This window comes from Cavia porcellus, unplaced genomic scaffold (assembly GCF_034190915.1).
Source record: "Cavia porcellus strain 051 isolate PalLab524CR breed Dunkin Hartley unplaced genomic scaffold, mCavPor4.1 scaffold_9, whole genome shotgun sequence".
Classification (NCBI taxonomy): Eukaryota; Metazoa; Chordata; class Mammalia; order Rodentia; family Caviidae; genus Cavia; species Cavia porcellus.
In genome coordinates this window covers 51,019,976-51,040,866 of record NW_026947492.1, presented here as the reverse complement: position 1 = coordinate 51,040,866, position 20,891 = coordinate 51,019,976, and the positions used below count along the sequence as shown (strand labels likewise).

At 39.2% G+C, this 20,891-nt stretch overlaps 1 protein-coding gene across 1 annotated transcript in view; it reads right to left on the bottom strand.

The window, feature by feature from the left end:
* The window catches only part of Prcp (prolylcarboxypeptidase), an 88,618-nt gene that overhangs the window by 12,692 nt on the left and 55,035 nt on the right, over nt 1-20,891 (bottom strand). The window contains exons 3-6 of the mRNA XM_003468523.5: nt 18,054-18,155; nt 10,371-10,552; nt 9,991-10,148; nt 8,508-8,677 (exon numbers count right to left, since the gene is read on the bottom strand). Of these exons, the coding sequence (XP_003468571.1) occupies nt 8,508-8,677; nt 9,991-10,148; nt 10,371-10,552; nt 18,054-18,155 (612 nt within the window). The remainder of the gene's footprint in view (nt 1-8,507; nt 8,678-9,990; nt 10,149-10,370; nt 10,553-18,053; nt 18,156-20,891) is intronic.

The following is a 20,891-nucleotide window of genomic DNA, read 5'->3' as shown; positions in this document are numbered from 1 at the left end:
GGATGTTCCAGCACAGCATGGTGGATGAGGCAGGGTGACAGTGCAAGCTGGGCAGGGGGAAAGGAGGCAACTGATGTGCAACGAGTGACCTAAAACTCTGGAAAAGAGCAGTAGCGAGTGAATGTGACTCACATGCTGGCATTAGATTCCCTGTTAGAGCCAGAACACTGGGCTTCTGTCAGGCAAAGAAAAGGAGTCTGCGTGAATAGCCATCCCTGTAAAGAGCGGTTACTGTCACTGCTCAAAAGACACAAGCATGGCTGGAGACTGGCACCAGCTGACAATACTTGGGTTTGGCAGTCTCAGAACATCATGGTCAGAAAGTTGGCCTCCGCTAATAGAAATTCCATGTCAGATTAAGAGCAATCCTGAGGCCCAGCATCCTCCACGAAGTCAGATCCCCCTTGAAGGGCTGGGCTTCAAAGCACCACACCTTAATAAGGACGCTCACCAAGATTTTAGAAAATTCAGAGGGAGCATGTAGGACCAGGAGTTGAGGAAGAGTTGAAGCAATCATAAAACTGGTTATTTGGGTCATTATTACAAGCTTTCATTATTACAAATAAAGCCACAAAAAATATCTCTAGGGTTAAATCTTTATACTTATAAACCTTACTGTTTTCTTGAAATACAGGAGTGTGAGTCACACCTGTAGTTCTAGAAAATTGATACCGATACATATTGCATCTCTCGATCACTTTTATTCCCTTGCCCTGGTCCTCCCTTCTCCCTCCTTCCCCAGATTTCCTTCCTATCTCTCCAGAGTCTACCTCCCTGTTTCTTCACATGGCTCTTTATTTGCTTTTTAAATTATTTATATTCTGAATTTCTTATGTTAGAAAAACCAAAAGATACCTAACCTTTTGTAAGTGATTTATGCCAGTTAGCAATATGGTCTCAAATTCCAACCATTTGGACTGAGGATATAGCTTAGCAGCACAAGACCTGCCTAGCAAGCATAAGGTCCTGAGTTTGATTCCCAGTAAAAAAAAAAAACAAAAGATAAAATCCAACCATTTTCCTACAAATGATTCAAATTTAGGTCTTTATGGCTGAGATACACCTACATATATGTGTACATTTTCTTTACCCATTCATCTGTTGATGGACATCCTGTCTATTTCCACGATTTAGCTACTGTGAGTTGTGCTGCTGTAAACATGGGTATGCATGTATTAGCATAGTAGGATGACTTTAGCTCTTGTAGGAAGATATCCAGTAGAGGTATCCCTGGGTCAAATAAAATTTCCAGTTTTAATTTTTTGAGAAACCTCCATGCTGATTTCCAAAGTGGTTGTACTAGTTTATTTACCAACCAACAATATAGAAGAGTTCCTTTTTCCTCACAACTTTGCCAGATTTATTGTTGTATATTCTTGGATAATGGCCATTCTTACTGGAGTAAGGTAGAATTTTCTTATTGCTTTGATTTGAATTTCTTTAAGATACTGAACATTTTTCATGTACTTGTTGATCATGTACATGTTTTCATGTACTTGTATTTCTTCTGTGAAATATCTTAATTTCAATTATTCATTTCAATTATTATTTCAATTATTCATTTTTAACAGTCTTTTATTGGAGGGAGCTAAAAAAAAATTTTTTTTTTTTGCTTCTTTAATAATACAGGCATTAGTCGTTGGTCTGACAAATAGCTGGTAAATTGTTTCCCCACTCTATGGACTATCTTTTCACTCTATTGGCTGTTTTCTTCGATGTGCAGATTTTTAATTTAATAGACTCTCAGTTGTTGATTCTTGGTGTCATTTGGAGTTTCTGTTCAGGAAGTCTTTGTCTATGCCTATGCCTTGAAGAGTTTTACAAATTTTCTCTTCCACTAGATTTAGTATTTCTTTTTTTCTTTTAATACAGGCTCTCACTACACAGTTTGGGCTGCCCTTGAACGCATTTTGCAGCCCAGACTGGTCTCAAACTCGCAACGATCCTCCTGCCTCAGCCTCCTGAGTGCTGGGATGACAGGGGTGCACCAACACACCCAGCAGCATTTCTTTTTTATATAGAGGTCTTTGATCTATTTTGGCTTGATTTATTTTTATTTTTTTATTTTAAAGAGGTTAAGACAAAAGAGGATAGAACAAAGCAGATCAGATCAGAACAATGCAAGCAACACAGCACTTTACCACACGACAACCCATAATTAACAGTAACTACCATAATGTCTCTTTCTTTGAAATAGTTGAGCATAATTTCATATATGATAGTATCAAACATAACAAAACAGTATAAAACTGTTCAATAAAATGAAAGTATAACAAGGCATTCAGAAACAAAAGAGAACGAACAATGGCTACTATATTATCTCATTTTCCATAGAAAATTTGTTTATACTATCACACATAATAATATCCAATAATATATAATACGATAGAACCAATGGAAACAGAAGAACAAAAGCATATAGGACTTCAGAGTAAGATGATATTAAATCAGTACTGGCTATCACAATGTCTTGTTTTCTTCAAAATGGCTGTTCATACCATCACAGATAATAAAATCAAACAAGCCAGGATAAAACCATTCCAACTAATGAATGTAAACATTATAAAGCTTCAAAGCAATGCAACAGGAAATCATGATTACCATAAAGTCTTATGTACTCTTACCACTTCTTACTCTAGGGAGACTATATGATATTTATACATAAGAGTTTGATTTATTTCGCTTATGAGTATGGTCTTAAGTTGCGTCCATTTATTTATAAATATCTCAATATGATCATTCTTTATAGTTGAGTAGTACTCCATTGCATAAAAATACTACAACTTTTTTATCCATTCCTCAGTTGATGGACACCTAGGTTGTTTCTAAGATCTAACTTATTACAAATTGTGCTGCTATAAACATGGGTGCACATATATCACTGTGGTATGATGTTTTCAGTTCTTCTGGGAATATGCCTAGAAGTAGAATAGCTGGGTCCAATGGGACTTCCAATCCCAGCTTTTTGAGAAGTCTCCAGACTGATCTCCACAGTGGTTGCACCAGTCTACACTTCCACCAACAGTTCAGGACAGTCCCTTTTTCCCCACAGCCTCTCCAGCATTTGTTGTTGTTGGTTTTCTTGATCCTGGCCATTCTTTCTGGAGTGAGATGGAATCTCAGTGTTGTTTTAATTTGCATTTCTCTAATGATTAATGATGCTGAACATTTTTTCATGTATTTATTTATTGGCTTGATTTTTTTTTCAGGGTTTCACTATGCAGTTCATGCTAGCCTTGAACTCACTTTGCAGCCCAGGCTGACCTTGAACTTGCAGCAATCCTCCGGCCTCAGCCTCCTGAGTGCTGGAATTACAAGCATGTGCCACCATGCCTGATGTGGCTTGATTTTAATACAGGGATGAATAGCTATAAATCAAAATTTATTCTTCTGCATGTAGATAAACAGTTTTTCCAGTACCATTTGTTAAAAAGGCTATCTTTTCTGTATCATATATTATTGGCCCCTTTGTTGAAAATCAGATGACTAAAAGTGCTTGTTTCTGCATCTTCTAATCTATTCAATTGGTCAATATGTCTGTTTTGTGACATGTCATGCTGTTTTAACTACTGTGGTTTAGTAACATAGCTGGAAGTCTGAGATTGTAATGCCTCCTGTTTTGTTTTTGTTGGCCAGGATTGTTTTGGCTATTTTTCTGGGTCCATATAAATGTTAGAATTTTTTTTTTCTAGTTCTGTGGGGAAAAAAAACTCATGGTATTTTGATAAGGATTGTGTTAAATTTATGTATCATTTGGATACTACTTAGAAGGTGTTAAAAATAACATAAAATATTTTCTGAAAAATACTTATAAATTTATGTTAAGAACTTTATTTTAGGTGTTTCTAAAATTCTTCCCTAACTCAAACATTCTGCAAGCATCAGCCTCTGGCAGGGGGAAAAAAAAAAAACATTCTTTACATATGTCTATGAACTACCTTAGCAATTTTGATAGTAAAATTAAATTTAAAAAAAATACCAGAGTCATACAGGCAAGACCTCAACATTCTTCTTATGCTTTTCAAACACTATAGAAACTCAAAAGAAGATGTTCACATTGTTTTTGCAGATGTAGAGGATGCATAAGACACATAAATATTAAGTTGAAGCATATGAAATTGCCACATCTATAGGTCAAACAAATACAGGTAATTTTGTTATAGCTTCATATAATATCTCTGCTTAACCCTAATAACTTACAGTACTGTCCATTTGATGAGTGGAAACACTCAGGTAGGCCCAATATTATACTTCTTATTTTGTGGTTTCTTCAAAATAATCTCAAAATAACACCATGGATATACTGGAATGGGAACAGCTGGAACTGACATTGCTAGTACTACTCTTGAAACTGCTTGAACCTTAGTACATTTCCCACCATAGCCCAGGGAACAAACAGGCTCAGAGAGGTTTGGTTACAAAATACAGACTTTAGAAGCCATGAATATAGGCTCCGAACTCAGACTCTGACCACAGATAATCTGTCTTCCTGATAAGAAGATATTACTATTATTGTATAACTAGCGTCAACATAGTGCTTAACACAAACCAGGTTCTATGAAACACTCAATAACACTGTAACTGTTACTATCCCCATTTACAAGAGAGGAAACTAAAGCACAGACAGATTTTTAAAAATTGCTTAAAACTATACATCAAGGCAGTGTGAGAACTGGGATTCAAATGCAGACTCAACCACTATACTACATGTACTCAACGTTGAAAGTTATAGGAGAAAAATAATAACACAATGCCTAAATATGTCTGTAGTCTCATGCTCATTTTTTAAACAAGTATTTTTTTATTCTTAGATTATCTATATATTTTTGTATATTTGTTTCAGGTAAAAATTTATAAGGGGCTCTGTATAAAACCTTTAAAATATGCAACATTAAAAAGGAAACTACAAAATAGAAAGGCCTGAGGTTATATAACTCCAGTGATGGAGAACTTGGCTAGCATATGTGAAGCCCTCAGTTCAACCCCAAATAACATCCGAAAAGAGGAGGTGGGATATAGATTTGATTCTCTGGCATGCTCAATAATAATATAATAAAATAGTGTAGAGCAATATGAGGTAAAGAATCAACACTAGCAACAGATAGACTCCATTCATTTTCTACTTCCACACATAAAAGTGAATGCTCAGAAAATACTCAAAAATATTAGAAGTCTATTTAAAAATTCTAGTTTTAAAGAGCACAGAAATAGTGTCAGAAGTACAACATTCATATAAACTGGAACCAAGCTTGTCAGATATGCACTCAAATATTTACGTTCTGACCTTTGACCCTACATATGCCAAAGAAAGCAAAGATAATGATTTATTTAAAAGCTTTAAGTGTCACTATGAGGATAAGCATTTAAATAAAAGAAAAAAAAGAAGGCAAAGAGAATTTTTTGAAAGAGGAAAGAAGATAGGTTTTTAAAAAAAAAAAAAGACCAATCTCCTCTCAGAGAGCATGGTCTATCCACATTAAAAAAGGGATTAAGCAGATACATTCAGCTTTTCTAACAGATTTTCTTTCTCTAAGGCTTCAGTACCCCTCTCACACTCACTCAGATAATCACATTAGTTTTGTCATTAAAAGCTCCCTTTCATAGAATGCACCTAAACCGCTTAAACCACCCAGAGAGGTTGCATACATTATCAAACACCAAGACAAACGGAAGAGATTTTCCATCTTATGTCTTACTATTTCATTTTATCTGCATGCTCAGAAAACTAAGCCAAAATATTTGCTAAGTTATCAACTAAAAAATGATTCCAAAATTTAAAACCTACTATATCCTTTAAAATTTCTCTTTAAACTGAGAAAAGATAGTGATTTTTATGCAGACAGAACAGTCAAATGACAGAGGGGTTTTCTATTTCCCTTTTCTCTTCTTCCTTGTGTTCTACTGGCCAAGTCCATGATTATTTCTGCATGAATGTTGCAGCTTCTATTAGCAGTAAACAAAAGCAAATGGAGTCTGAGTGTGCAAAGCCCAAAGACAAATTAAAAAGACTGATACTTGAATTGACATGGAAAATGGCTGCCCATGGATCCTTCAGAACTGTACGAGGTCCAGGCAGAATTGGAAATCACCTGCTTTTTCTTTTTTTATATAACCTAACTGTTACATATTATCACACCATCCTAAGCCTGAATCACAGACTCAGAAAAGGATGGCTGTTTGTCAGTCCTTTAAAAAGGAGGAAGTGTATCAGAGGGAGGAGGAGTCCTGACTAAATGGAACTATCCAAGTGAAAGAGCGGTCCCCAACTGGGTAGTGTTCCAGGGATTAGTGGGTTGCAAGAACAGAGAAGGGGTCAAGAAAGAGAGAGAATAGACAGTGAAAGAAAGTGATCTGAAGCTAAAAGTTTGGGAGGGAGAAAGAGGAAGACATTGTGGAAAAATTCTGAATATCAGGTGAGCAACTGTAAGAGAAAATTGGAAACAGAGGCAATGAAATTTCCTGAAGCAAGAGACAAGGGAGATTACTTTGAGTGGCTGCAGGCAAGAAATAAGATCATAAATTACTATAAGCCATCAAGAATGCTTAGCGTTAGGCTGGGGGTATAGCTTAGTAATCAAGCACTTGCCTAGCCTGTGTGAGGCCTTGAGTTCCATTCCCAACAGCACCAAAAAACCCAAAAAAGATTTTTAAAATGTGCAAAGAAATACATGAAAAAAGTGGCAGAGGCAGTTCTGAATTTTAAAAAATTGTAATCATGGGGAGAGAGATATATTTTGCCTTAATAATAAACTTTCACTTTATAGATATATAGACATATCAAAGATAAAAGGACTTGCCAAGTAAAAACTAGACAACAAAATTCCAAGTCATTATTTAGTGAAGTAAAGAAGAAAACATTTATTTGCATTTAAGATAACAGCAAAACACCTCAGAAAGAATATGAAATTAATGGGAAGAAAACTAAAGTTAGACTGCTCATTGTTTGAAATTCTGGTAAATCAAGTAACACTAAAATGTTTTATACCTTAGGTTCTTTTTTCTAGAACAGGGTCAGCAAACCACAAACTCCAAGTCAAATGCAGCTACTGCCTGTTGTTATAAATAAAATGCTATTGAACATCCTTATTTGTTCATGGATTATCTTTGGTTGCTTTCATGCTACATAAACTACATGGTTCACAAAGACTAAAATAGAATCCTTTATGACTAAAATTTGCCAATCTTTGTTCAAAATAATAGGGACTTCTCTATATTGTTTTCATCACCTGGTATCACACTTACTCACTGAATGGAAATAAAGATGCAGATGTATTACTCATTTTACATACTGTTAGAGTACACAGGTAAATGTGACATATATGGATCCAGGTTTTCTTATGTGAGAGAGATCTGCTCTTTTCAATAGCGTCCTATCACCAATATCCAATTTAATTCAATGAATACTTACCTTCAGCTTGCTATTACAAAACACTTGGTACATTAAAAAAAATTCTGATAGCAAATAGGTTTTTTTAAATTCAGTTACAAAGTATTAAGCAACATTCAATAGTTCAAAGAAACCATTAATTTTAAAAGTACTTTTGCAATTTGGCTGTCATATTTTATACCCATTCTAGCTATCGAGTCAATTATTTTCAAAGTTACTCATTAAGTTGTCTAGTCTTTGTTTTTAAAACTGAGAAGAAAGTTCTTTACAAAAAATACTTAAAGAAGAGCATATGCAATAAAAAAGAGAACCTTACAATAGTAAAAAGAACCTACAACTAAGCTACTGTGTCTCTACTTCTCAGAGTGTGTCACATCCAATATTTACTTGGTACTCAGCACAACTCTAAGTAACTATTGCTATTTTGTTCTGCAGAGGATGACGTGGAGGCTCAGGGAAGAAGATCACCTTGCCCACAATGATACAGTGTGTAGGTAGCAGCTCTGAGCCAAAACCTCGTAATCAAGTTGGTGCTCATTCCGCCCGCACCACAGGGTGATCACCTTTAATAATGTGTGCAGCGCTCAGAATGCAGTAGTAGCTCACTTAATCATAGTACTATGATAGCAGCTGCCATTTATTAAGCATCAAACATATATTACATAGATCTAAGCTTTGTGGATATTTCACAAAGATTACATGTGTTTCAAAGTGCACAGCTTAAGATTTGGTCTTTTTTTTTTTTTTTTTTTTTTTTTTTGGTACCAGGAATCTAACTCAGGGCCTCATACTTAACAGGCAGGCACTGTGCCGCTGAGCCACATCCCTACCCTGGCCCAGGATCTGGCACATAATAATTATCCCATTCACAGCAACCAATGATCATATTTCTAATTCATACAGTTCTTACAATTGATGCATTTATCTCCATTTGTCAAATGAGAAAAGTTAGGGAACATGTTCAAGTTCACATAATCACAAAGTGACCAAACCCAGCATTCAGTCCAGATGTCACTAGCTGCACAGAATCCCTATGTTGGGATTTCCTCTGACACTGAAAGTCAGAGAAATACATGAAAGATACACTACTAAAACTGATGAGAGGACATTTTCCTATTACCTTGATAGGCCAAGCAGGCAAAGGCTGCATAAAGTTAGACTCATAAGGGTAGTCCGTCATGGCCAGGTTCACCCACGTTTCCAAAATCCACTGTTTGAAATGCTGGACATCATCCAAAGTTAAAGGGTTGCATAAGCGAAGGGTTTTAGTAAGCCACTGCAGGCCACTCCCTGGGAATTACATTGATGATAGAATTACATTGATGATAGTCAGTAGAGGTCTTCACAAGTCATTCATCCTCCCCTTAGTATTCAGAAAATTAAATTTTCTATACCAGGAATGTTTTCATCATTTGATAAAATATTTTTAGAGCAACTGGATGAGCTCATGTTGCCTATTTTCATGGACTGCACCATAATTAGTGTTCTGCATTATTATCCTGCTTTAAGATACTATTGAAATAAACAAATAAAAAGGAATACAGTAGAATAATGAGAATAAACTACAACTAAACAAAATAAACAGATGTATCAAAAATACAGCATTGAACCAAAGACAAGAGGCAAAATAGCACATCTTATGCAATTCAAATTATTTTAAAAATTATTAGTGGTTTAAGGAGTAAGGGTAGTGATTAGCTTAACAAGTGCAGAAATACTGACTTAGAAGCCAGGCATGGTGGCTCATGCCTGTAATCCCAGCACTTGGGAGGCTGAGGCAGGAGGATTGTTGTGAGTTCAAGATCAGCCTGGGCTACAATGTGAGGTCAAGGCCAACCTAAACTGTACGGCAAGACCTTGTCTTAAAAAGACAAAAAGACAAAAAAAAAAAAAATACTGACTTAGAAAGGCATTTAAGGATTTTTCAGACGCTGTATGATTTCTTTTTTGTTTGTTCTGCGGTTTTTGTGTGTGTTAGAAATAACTTTTTTTTTTTTTTTTTTTTTTTTTTTTTTTTTTGAGACAGGGCCTCACAGTGCTACCTAGACTAGCTTCAAACTCATGATGCCCCTGTCTCAGCTTTCTAGATAGGTGGTATTACAAGCATGCACCACCTCACTGGGAGGGTATTCTTTCTTGTCCTGGAACTCATTAAACTAAGTACTCTCTTTGTGAAGATTCATTAAGCTATGCATCACAATTTCTATATTTTTCTACATGTTTTGCTTTAATGAAATATTTCTTCAAAAGTAGAACTGTCCTCCGGTACTGGTAAAAAGGAAAAAGACAAAAAAAAAAAAGTAGAACTGTCGAGCTGAGGCTATAGCTCAGTGGTAGAGTGCTAGCCTGGTCTACACGAGGGCCTGGGCTCAATCCCCAGCACCACAAATAAAAGGAAATGGAAGTGTGAAATTTAACAAAAATGAAATGTAAAAAGAAACAATCACAAATCTACTCTCTTAATAAAGCTTACCTGTGGGGGCTGGAGATTTAGCTCAACAGCATAAGCGCCTGCCTTGTAAGCGGGCAGTCATGAGTTCGATCCCTGGTACTGATAAAAAGGAAAAAGACAAAATAAAAAAATAAAAAAAAATAAAGCTTACTTGTGGTTGCAAGTCGGTTAATAGCATCCCAGGACCTGCGGATGCTCTTTGGACAATTTGGATCACTTTTCCTAAAATCTGTAGTTACAATCTTCATAAATGTATCACAAGGAACTAGATTCTCAAACTGCCAGATTGGAGCAGAAGCTGCAAGAGCTCTAAATAGGAGGGGAAACAACAGAGGAGAAAGGAAAGAATTATATAACTTATTTAACTCAAGTTTTAAAGTTGAGACTGACACTGAACAAAAAGGATGAGGAAAAAAATGTCTATTAATGAGACAGAAACTAGAAATCTTGGTCTAAGGGAAGGGAGTTTTTTAATCCAAAACAAATCTCTAAGATTTTCTCAACAATTGCATCCAGAATAAATGCCCTCACCCAACCACCATATGAGGGTATTTCATCCTGAACCAGGCTGCAAGCATGCCGCCATAAGAGCCCCCGATGGCAATGACAGGTTGGTCTCCAGCTCCTGGGATTGTTGTTTTCAAGTGTCTGATTAACTCTGCAAAATCAGCCAGAGCTTGTTCTGATGTCAGAAAATTCAAGCGTTTGGAATCCTAAAGAAAAATAACAAAGAACATGAGTATAAATGTGCACATAATAGCAGCTTAGGCATAGCATAGGTCCAGAAAAGAGCCTGAGTCAGATCAGCTTATCTCCACACAGAATTTCTAGGCAGTTGAGCTAACATGCCCATTCAAAGCAATTGCTGTGCTGATTTAAACAGCTCAGGAAAGTGACCTTAAGTTTGTGGAAGAACATATTTTTAAAAATAATTTCTATTAAATGCTATTTTCTCAAGACCTTTCATTGAGGTTGTAGAAATAACGGAAACAAAATCTAAGCAACAGCAAATGTGATAGAAAGTAAAACCCAGCATAATAGGCAACTATTAGATTGTAACTTTTGAAAGAGTCTTGGCCCAGACAGGACACTGTAGCCAGTAAAGCCTCAGAGGATACCCAAGGTGCTCCATCTCCCCCACCCCTAGGAATTTACCTATGGCGCCAAAGACCAATGGGCTACCTGTGCATCCCTAATACCCGCTTAGGTTCCACCCCAAAACAAGGCTACTTCTATGCCTCCACTCCACGTGTTCAACGGAGAGATTGCCGACCCCAGGGGGAGATGCTGTGCCCCAGGGGATCGGGGGCATCTCTCCCCACATTCTCAAAATAAAGGTCATTTATATTTCATACTTCTTATCTTTTCAGCCACCACCAGTCCCCCACAGTTCTATCGTATGGTTCCCTGACCAGGAACGGCACACGAGAGACTCCTGGGCCCTCCCAGTTTGAGTCCTCTGCCGTTCAGGACCAGGACCGGACTGCATCCTGCATTAATTCCTCACTTCTACACTCTGGGAGCTGTAAACTTGTCGCTGCCGGTTCGCAAACAAAACCAACCCAATTTACCACAGGTGAGCAACCCCCCAGAGATTGCCGCTGGGCCAGGCTCCAGGCGGGTTTTCTCCCCCTTCCTGTGGGTTCAAGTGACACTCTCATGTCCTTAGATAGCCCAAGGCAGAGTCTTTCTGGGCCAATCTGTGTCCACACTGGGAGATTCTCACATCCTTTGGGTTCAGATGGCCCAAGGCAGAATCTTCCTGGGCCAGCTTATGTCCACACTGAAAGACTCTCACGTCCTTCAGAGGTTTTTAAGTTCTCACGGGCAGAGTTGTTACTAAATCCATATGAAATCCGCTCATATATTGGTGACAGCCAATTAATTATGAGTTTTGGAACCATAAAATACCAATCGGTCTAGAGTAAAAAGTGACGACTTTAAATTTAGTAGACCACGGTCCATTGCCTCATCTGGCTATAACTCTGTGGGCTAGACCCCACACCAGATTTTATCTTGGGGACCACTTCCTGTCCACCCCCAAAAAACCATACCTACCAATGGCTTATCACACTGATGACAAGTTTACAAAACTCTCTATCTTTAAGCCTTTGTTTTGAGAATGTGTCCTTTCCCACCAGCATCCCCATCCCTTTTGTTTCCTCAAAGCCTCCTCCCCTCCCCCCACTCCCACCCCCCCGCAGTGCTCACCGACCCATTCCCCACCAAGACGGGGGGAGGTGCGCCCAAACAGTGTTGAGAGATATGCGTGGCTACTTTAAGCTCTCAAGCACTCCAGCCCAAACAGTGTTGGGAGATACTGCTGCTTCGGGCTTTCACGCCACCCCCCAACTCTGTGCGGTATCTCAACTCTTATGCGGCACTTCAGGTCCGCGTGGGGTTCAGCTCTAATGCCGCGCCCTAATCCATGCGTCCTGCAAGCAGTTCCTCCATGTGGAGGCTCAGCTCCACACCAGTCGGCTACAGGCCATGCCTCCGGGAGCAGCCCCAGCTTCATGCGGTGTCCCAACTCCGCCTCCCAGCTCCACCCCCTGTGTGTCGCCACTGCTGGCACCGCCTCCACCTTGCACGTTTCCGGGGGCAGTCCCAGCCCTGTGCAGGCGCTACATCCCGGCGCTCACCCCACCTTTACTCTGCATGCCCCGCCCCCACGCTGGGCATGCTCTGCCCACACACCAGAACACAAACATAAAGAGCAGCTGGGCAGCTCAGCTCAGAGAAATGCTATTTTTTTTCCTTTGCTGTGAGCCACCAGTGGTGTTCTGTGTTGAATTCGCTGTCTGTGTTGTACTGTGTTGTCACCGATCTCCTGTTTAACAACTAAGGTTAGGGATGATTATGGATTCCTTTTGCTGGGAAACACTGGCTCTTTTCCAGGACAGGGGTTGTGTGATATGTGCAGAGCAACGGGGCCAGCACTGCGGCAGAAGCCAAACTTAAACCTTTTCCCAGCCTATCTGCCTGCCCTGGCTCAGCCCTCCACCAAGCCATAATTAACTATACTCAACTGATATTAAAAAACACTAGCTGATTTCTCTCCTAAATAAAATGGTAAAATTTAATTAAAAATTAATCTAAAAATCAGATGGCGTTAGACATTTTAATAACATAAAGAGATACTTACATATATGACATAACATGTCAGTTCCTAAAATTCTCTGGACCTGTCCTCCTTATGGGAAGACATTAATAAAATTATAAATACCCTGTTGATTATATTTCACTCCTGCATACTTACTTAATTCTACAGATACCTTCTACTGTAGTCCAGATCTCCTCAAAAAAGGCAAAACTTGACCTTCAAACCTCATAGAGACCTTAATATGGCTTTTCATGTTTTCAACAACAGAGATAACAATAACACTTATGACACTTGGAGTTCTGAGACAGGTAAACCGACACAAGGTGGAGCTGCCTGGGCCCCACCATGGACTATGCCTCAAATGCAGCAGAAGACACTGGGCAAGAGAGTGCACCATCCTGGCGTTCCTTTGAGACCTTACCCCAGGGCTACTGGACTGTCCTAGCCACCAGACAGTGGGTAAGCCATCCTATGCTAGCCCTCACAGGAAATGTCAATGCTGCCAGATCCATCGCCAACAGATCTGCTTAAACTTGCTGCTAAAGACTGACGGGGCTCAGGGCCAACAACAGCCCCCTTTATGGGTGTCTGTCTCAGAGTCCAAGTTCCACTAAAAGTCTCAGGTAAGACATTATCTATACTTGTGGACATAGAGGCCATATATACAGAGTTCTTCCTGAGTTTTCAGGCTCCTATAGTAGGTCCTCTATCTCTAGGAGACTATGAGAGTCAACCTATGCCATTTATAAACAGGCCTATTTCGTGACTGCTTCTTCCTAGTCCATCCAGTGGTGCCAAATCTTCCCTCCACTCACTCTACAGTCCTAAATCTTAAAATGCTTTTATTCCCTTGTGTTTATACAGACTGACTTAGACACACTGAGGCCTCAACAGCTTACACCCGTTATCATTACCTCTCCAGTGATATAAGACCACCTCCTTCCTTTCTTACTCACCAGTTTCTCAGACAACCCTGGTCAAGGCTGACATATTTTGTCTTCTCACTTTGTTTATACTTTTTCAGGATACATAAAAGCCTTTCCCACAACCAGGGGAACTGCTGATATACTTGCTAAAGTTCTGTTACAGCAAATCATTCCAAGGACTACAACCAGGTTACAGCAACCCATACCTGATATTCTTGGCAACCTCAACAGTGATCAAAGTTGCTAGATTGCCATTCTGGTTTTGCATCACTCAAGCCCTAGATCTAACCATCCTTTTGCCTACTCATCTCTGCCTTACCAAGGGCTCACAGCCACAACTCTCAGGCTGTCATGTTGTTATCCAATTTGGTTTCTAATTTCTTATTCTTTTTACAGCAGGACTCTTAACAGGATTTACTAAAGGCTCCAACGTCATGCATACCAGAGACAAGCCTTACCTATCTCTCATAACTTCACTCCTCCTAACCCTACACTTATTTTTCAGAATTCTACCTCACCGTGACAATGATCCTACCTCAACATGGTCCTGATATAATGACATATCAAAATCAAAGGCACTTTTTCTTCTACCTCACCTGGGTCCTTAAATATGACAGTTCCATGCCTCCTCATAACATCTTGTCTCTTTGTTTTTCCAGTCTGACATACGTGCATTCACCAGTGAAGTTGTCCTGGCTAAAACACCTGGCACCAGCTTCTACCTGGGCATCAACCATCATCCCGTCAACTCTCCTAGACCCCAGTACAGTGTCCTCTCCCAGCAGGAAGCAATTAAAGAAAGAAATCTTTACCCCTTTTTGTAATAATAATCATAAGACAGGATATGAAAGAGTTTTGGCCCAGACAGGACACTGTAGCCAGTAAAGCCTCAGACAGAACCAAGGAGCTCCATCTCCCCCACCCCTAGGAATTACCTATGGCGCCAAAGACCAATGGGCTACCTGTGCATCCCTAATGCCTCCTTAGGTTCCATCCCAAACCGAGGCTACTTATATGCCTCCATTCCATGTGTTCCATGGAGAGATCACCGATCCCGGGGGGAGATGCCGTGCCCCAGGGGATCGGGGATGTCTCTCCCCACATTCTCAAACTATAGGTCATTTATATTTCATACTTCTTATCTTTTCAGCTGCCGCCAGTCCCCCACAGTTCTATCAACTTTCATTTCAAATTTTGACACTTTAAAATATCCACCATGTAGTCAAAGATAAACTAAATCTTAGGAACAAAAGAGGTAAGGATCACCCGTTTTAAAAAAACTCATCCTTCCCCATCAAAATGATTATATATTATGTTGACCATACCAACAACAGGAACAAGTTAGGCTGCTTATCATAAACAACTATAAAACTGAAAAGGCAAAAACTAAATTTGGGAGCATTGGAAAATAGCTCAAGACAGGGACCCCTGAGCCAAGAAAAATTCATTAAGTCCCAGGAGCACCCAGCTCACTGTCTGAGTGGAATCTCTCTGCAGCCTAGGAAAGTGAAGCTCAGGTGGAGCCCCCTACTGCACAGAGGAGGCCAAGGCGGGTGTGGGGAAGGTATCTCTGTAAGTTCTTGACACCCCTTCCATAAGGTGAAGGATTCCACTCCCTTAAAACTTGGGCTGAACTCAGTGACTCGATTCTAGTGACTAGAATGTGGCAGAAACAATAGTAGGTAACTACCAAAGTTAGTTCACAAGAAAAGCACAGCAGCCTCATTCTGCTCTTGCTCTCTGGTCTGCCAGCTTGGAGGGAAGCGGCTGCCAGGTCATGAAGCCACGCAGAAAGGCCCCTCAGGAAGCCCAGGAGGCGAGGACATGAAGCTTTTTGCTCACTGCCAGCACAAAATTTATCATTCCTGTGATGATCTCCATACACGTGGAGGGGATAATCCAGCTCCAGTCAAGTGTCGGGGGACACAGGAGCCTCTTGAGACCTCAGGAACAGAAGCCCCCTGCTAAGCCACTCCAAATTCTTCACCCAGAGGAACTGTGAGGTAACACATGCTTCTTCTTGGTTTTTAAAAATTTTTTATGAGCATATATTTGCAGTACCTGATGATTACATTCATCCTGAAGAACCCACATGTACATACCAGATTTTAATTTCTTCCTTCCTTCCTACCCACTCCCCTCCATCTCTAGGCCACCTTCTCATTTGCAAAAGCTGTATCTCCCTGCTTGAATTACCTATCTCTTATTTTTATTTAATTTATTTATATTTTGGGTTTCTCACATAAGAGAAACTGCAATATTTAGGCTTGTGTTTATAACTTATTTCACTTAACATTATGATTTCAAAGTGCATCCATTTTCCTGCCAATGACTCAAAATTTATCCTTCTTTATTGCAGATTAGTATTCCGCTGTATATAAATAGCATTTTTTTTATTCGATGGACATATGTAGGCTGTATCCAAGATGCAGATATTAGGAATTGTGCTGCCAACAAATATAGATATGCAGAAGGTTTGAGAACTTGTTACATACCAATAGATTTTTCATGTTTGGATCTCACCACTCCAATTCTCTCCATCATTTTGCACATTACTGAATCACAGTTTCCATCTTTCTTCTTAGCTAAGCATGCCACATACTCCTTCATATTTTCCCTGTCTGAAAGGCATGTTTTCTGATTGCTCACCCCCTCTCTCATCATGTCACTATTCTTTACTTCTTTACTTCCATGAGGCACTATGTATAATTGAGTGTCATTTTTTCCAATTCTTAAACAATATTTGTGACAGCCTTCATATTACTGACAAATCCTGTGAGCCCATAAAGGGAAAGAGCATATGCAAGAGAGCCCTTGGTTCTATTTTGCTAATAGAGCACAAATCATGATCACTTAGAGTTTCATTCTATCTGCAGCAAGCTGCCTGCTTCTCAGTGATTTCGGGACCTGTCAGTTTCTCTAATCTGATCTTGAGATGAATGAGTATGAAACACTTCACTAAAGAATAGAATTTCCCATACGGCCCAACAAATACCAGCAAATCTCTCGCTTTTTATTTATAACACACGGACACCGTTTTCCTCTTTTTAATTTTATTACTATTTATTTTATTTATAGTAAGATAATCAAACCTCTGAGAATTGAGAATGAAAATTTAAAACTCCTTTCAAACTAGACACTCTAAAAAATGGCCCCAGGTTCTTCTGAGAACTCACCAAAAGCATGATAGGTGTAGACTGGTAGTATGCTAAATGACCTTAGGTAGTCCACTAACATTTTTAATGTAACATTTTCTTTCATATAACATCTTAGTTTAATATAATTTGGAAAAATTATTTTTATTAGTATATGTTTGTAGTACATAGTGATTATATACCAATAAAATAACTTTCTATTTTATTTTGAAGAGGGTAAAACAAAACAGAACAAAGCAGATCAGAAGAAAACTATATAAGTGACACAGGTTTCAAAGCAAGAAAACAGTCAACAGTGGCTACCATAATGACTCTTGTTTTCTTCTAAATAGTTGTCTATAAAAATAATTTTTTAAAAAGTGAGTTCTATACTTTATAAAGTGAAATATTAAGTAAATAATATGACAGGTAGCAAGTTACTAGGCCTGGAATCACAAGGATAGAACACAAGTGAGGGTGGTTGAGGAACAAGTGCCTGGCTCAGTAGGTGTGAGCCTGTGGTTCAGCCAGAGCTTCCATAGGAGAGGCAAGGCAGAGGAGCCCTTTGACCCTCACCATATCACAGAGTGGATTTTTCCTTACTTTATTGATTATATTTGATTTCAAAAAAATCTTATGAGACAAAATTTGTGGGCTCATTCTATTTTTTCCAGTAGCAGGCCTAATAATTAAAGTGTTTGTTTTATAACTGTTCCCTGACCTTCTGAAACAAGGGCAAGGCTCTGTGCATCTCTGTAGCCCCAACCAACATTGCCTGCCCAAGACGGGCCTGAACTCTGAGCCCGCCCTGTCCACTCAATCCACGCAGGAAGGAAGCCTGAAGCACAAGTGACTCACATGGATGTTAAAAGGTAAAATGGCTGGGGATAGTGACACATGCCTGTATACTTGGGAGACTGAGGCAGGATTGCCTTGAGGTTCAAAGCCAGTCTGGCTACACAATGAGTTGAAGCACAGCTTGAACTACATAGTGAGACCCTGTTTCAAAAAAAAAAAAAAAGTAAAGTGTTACTGGAAGAAGTACACTTGCCTTGAATGAGTCAGCACCAAAGGGAAGGGATTCTCCATAGTACCGATGTTCAGCAAACACCAACATAGCTTTCAGTTCCTCAGCCACGTCCCACATGAACCCCTAAGAACAGTTTACAAGACAAAAATTGGGATGTGAAAAAAAAAAACACCAAAGCATTTTGCAAAGCAAATGAAATAAATGTTAAACCGAACCAGAAAGAGTTCTCTGAAAAGCTGCACAGCTAAACACTGTATTTGAGTGAGGCAAAAATAAGTCCAGGTTGCTCATCCACTAGTCAGTCATTCAACCCTTATCCTGAACCTCCAGACCTAGAATCAATATTATGTCTCAAGTAGTCTTCAGACCGCACTGTGTGTCAAAACTTCAAGGAAACTCCAAAAGACACCTAAGTTAGTCACCCACTCGTAGGTATTTGCAACATAAAAAGAAAACAGTACACGTAATCATACTAAACTCCCTTGGGGTTTTAAATTAATACTATTTATTGAAAACTAAATAGTAGCTAACAATAGCTAATATTATCTGAGTCATTATGTAAATCAGGCACAGTTCTAAACTCATACATGTGTCAGACACTATTCTAAATTCCTACGCATGAATTCACTGAAACAAGTAAACAGGTGCTTGGATTATCCCCATTATACAAGCAAGAACACTGAGGCACAAGACTTAAAATGAACTTCAAAATTCACATAAGAGCAAGTGGTTCCAGGGTACAATCACCAAATGCTGTTAGGTTGCCTGGTTGAAACGCCTAGGCCTGATCATTCATCATTCACTGAATGTTTTCACTTAGCTCAACTGTGGCCTCAAAATCTTTCTCGACAAAGCATTCCAAGCAACCACATGTGGATTAGATCTAGCATATATCAAAGCTGTCACTCCTAAATGTACCTTGTTGCTTTTTATTAAGTCACCACTCCTAAACAAGAACTAAGAACCTTAAAATGTTTGTGTTTGTTTTGATCAATAAGTGAATGATTAAAAGAACTGCCTGGGAGAAGTAGCTCAGGGGTAGACTGCCTGTCCAATGTGCAAAAAGGTGCTGAGTTCCATCCTCAATACCACAAACAAAAGAAAAGAAAGAGCTACATGCACGTGAGGATGGAGAATTTAACTGACACTTGTGATGGTTCAGGAGCAATGTTCTTTCTAGGACCTACTCATCCCGTGTCACAAAGCACGCCTTTTCCTGCCCCCTCACTCCGCAGTACTGATGACCCTCCTGGGCTACGTGAGGCTCTCTGTGAAGCCACCCTGCTATTTGCCTGCTCATGTTTCTTGCCATGAGACTGTGAGTATCTTAAAGGTAAGAATTATCCTTAAATATATTCAGATCTCTGTGGAGACAGCTTCAGACTTTGAGAGGAAGTAATTTAACTGATCCAGTTCACAGTGTAGTAAGTGATTATCTGCCTGCATCTGTTTCAGAGGTACTATGTTTTAAAAAGAGGTACATTTAATATAGTAATGTTATGTGTCTACAAGTTCCTTAATCTTACATTTTACCTTAATCTTACATTTTACCTTAATCTTATTTAGTCTTTTTAACTCAATGAACTAGATATATTTATTATATCCACTTAACAGATGGGAAAATATAGAAATTTGCCCAAAGTCACACAACAAAGTAGCAAAATCAGAATTCGAAACTTGTCACTTATGGTTAAGTCTTCACTCTTGACCACTATGCTACATTGCCTCTCAAAAAAATGAATGGAAGCGAATGTGCAATTGGAATATTTTAGTAAGGAAGGAAGAGGTGAGACTAGCCAGGCCAGGATCTGCCCCTCCAGGTTCCGTCCCTGGGGGCTCTCTGGAACTGCCCCGGTACTGAGCACGCTTCCTTTCTATCACTCCTCCCGATAGCGACCTGCAGCAGCCTGGGCTCTGCCTCAGCGCCGCGGAGCAGTGTGTGCTGGAGGCAACAACTGCTGCTGCCACAATAAAGAACAGGAAGTGGGAAAGCAGTGGACTGGAGAAGCTGTCCTGAGACCCTGGCGTAAAAGGGAAGTCACACGAGGAAAAGCAACAAGGTGGCTGCGTGGCTTCAGAGAATCAGGGGGCAGGAACTCCGTGAAAAGGAAATCCTGAGTTATCTGTCACTGATCTAAAAGACACAGAGATCCTAGGATCTCATTTCTGAGGGAATTGCTTTATTTTCCACTAATCCTTAACATCCTCAGGAAATACATAATCAGAAACAAGGAATGCAGTAACAGTACAACTGGATTCCTATCTGTAGTGTCAATTCAGTTTAACAAGCATTTACTGAGACCTCCTAAACACCAGGTCACATGCTGGATATTGGCTTTGGAGATAATTCAATTAATCCCTACTTCACAGTAATTCACAGACCAGCTTTTTGGTAGAAAGTTGCCATTTTCTAGGCAGATCATTAACACACTGAAAAGGACACTTTCTTCTTTCTCATGTGTCCTAAATTAAATTTTGTTAATGGATTCAAGTATTATGAAAGGTAATAGAAAAAGCAAGCTACTAAATTATCTAATCTTCACTTTCACAGTACGAGAAAAATGGTAAAACATGGAAGCTAAACCTCACAATTTGCCCATTCCTGTTAGACAGTCAAGTGTGCATATTTTTTATTTGCACTGGCTTTGTTTTGCTTTTAGTTATCTATACACATAACACATATTTATTTACCACCTACTTACATGATTAATATACTCCTGGAATTTGAAAATACAATACTAAATAAACATACAAAGATTCCTACCCTTGAATTTATCTTCCAGAAGCCATAATCAATACAAACTGTATGCAACAGAACTCCTATGCCTGTTTCCATCATATCCTATTTGCTCTAGAAAT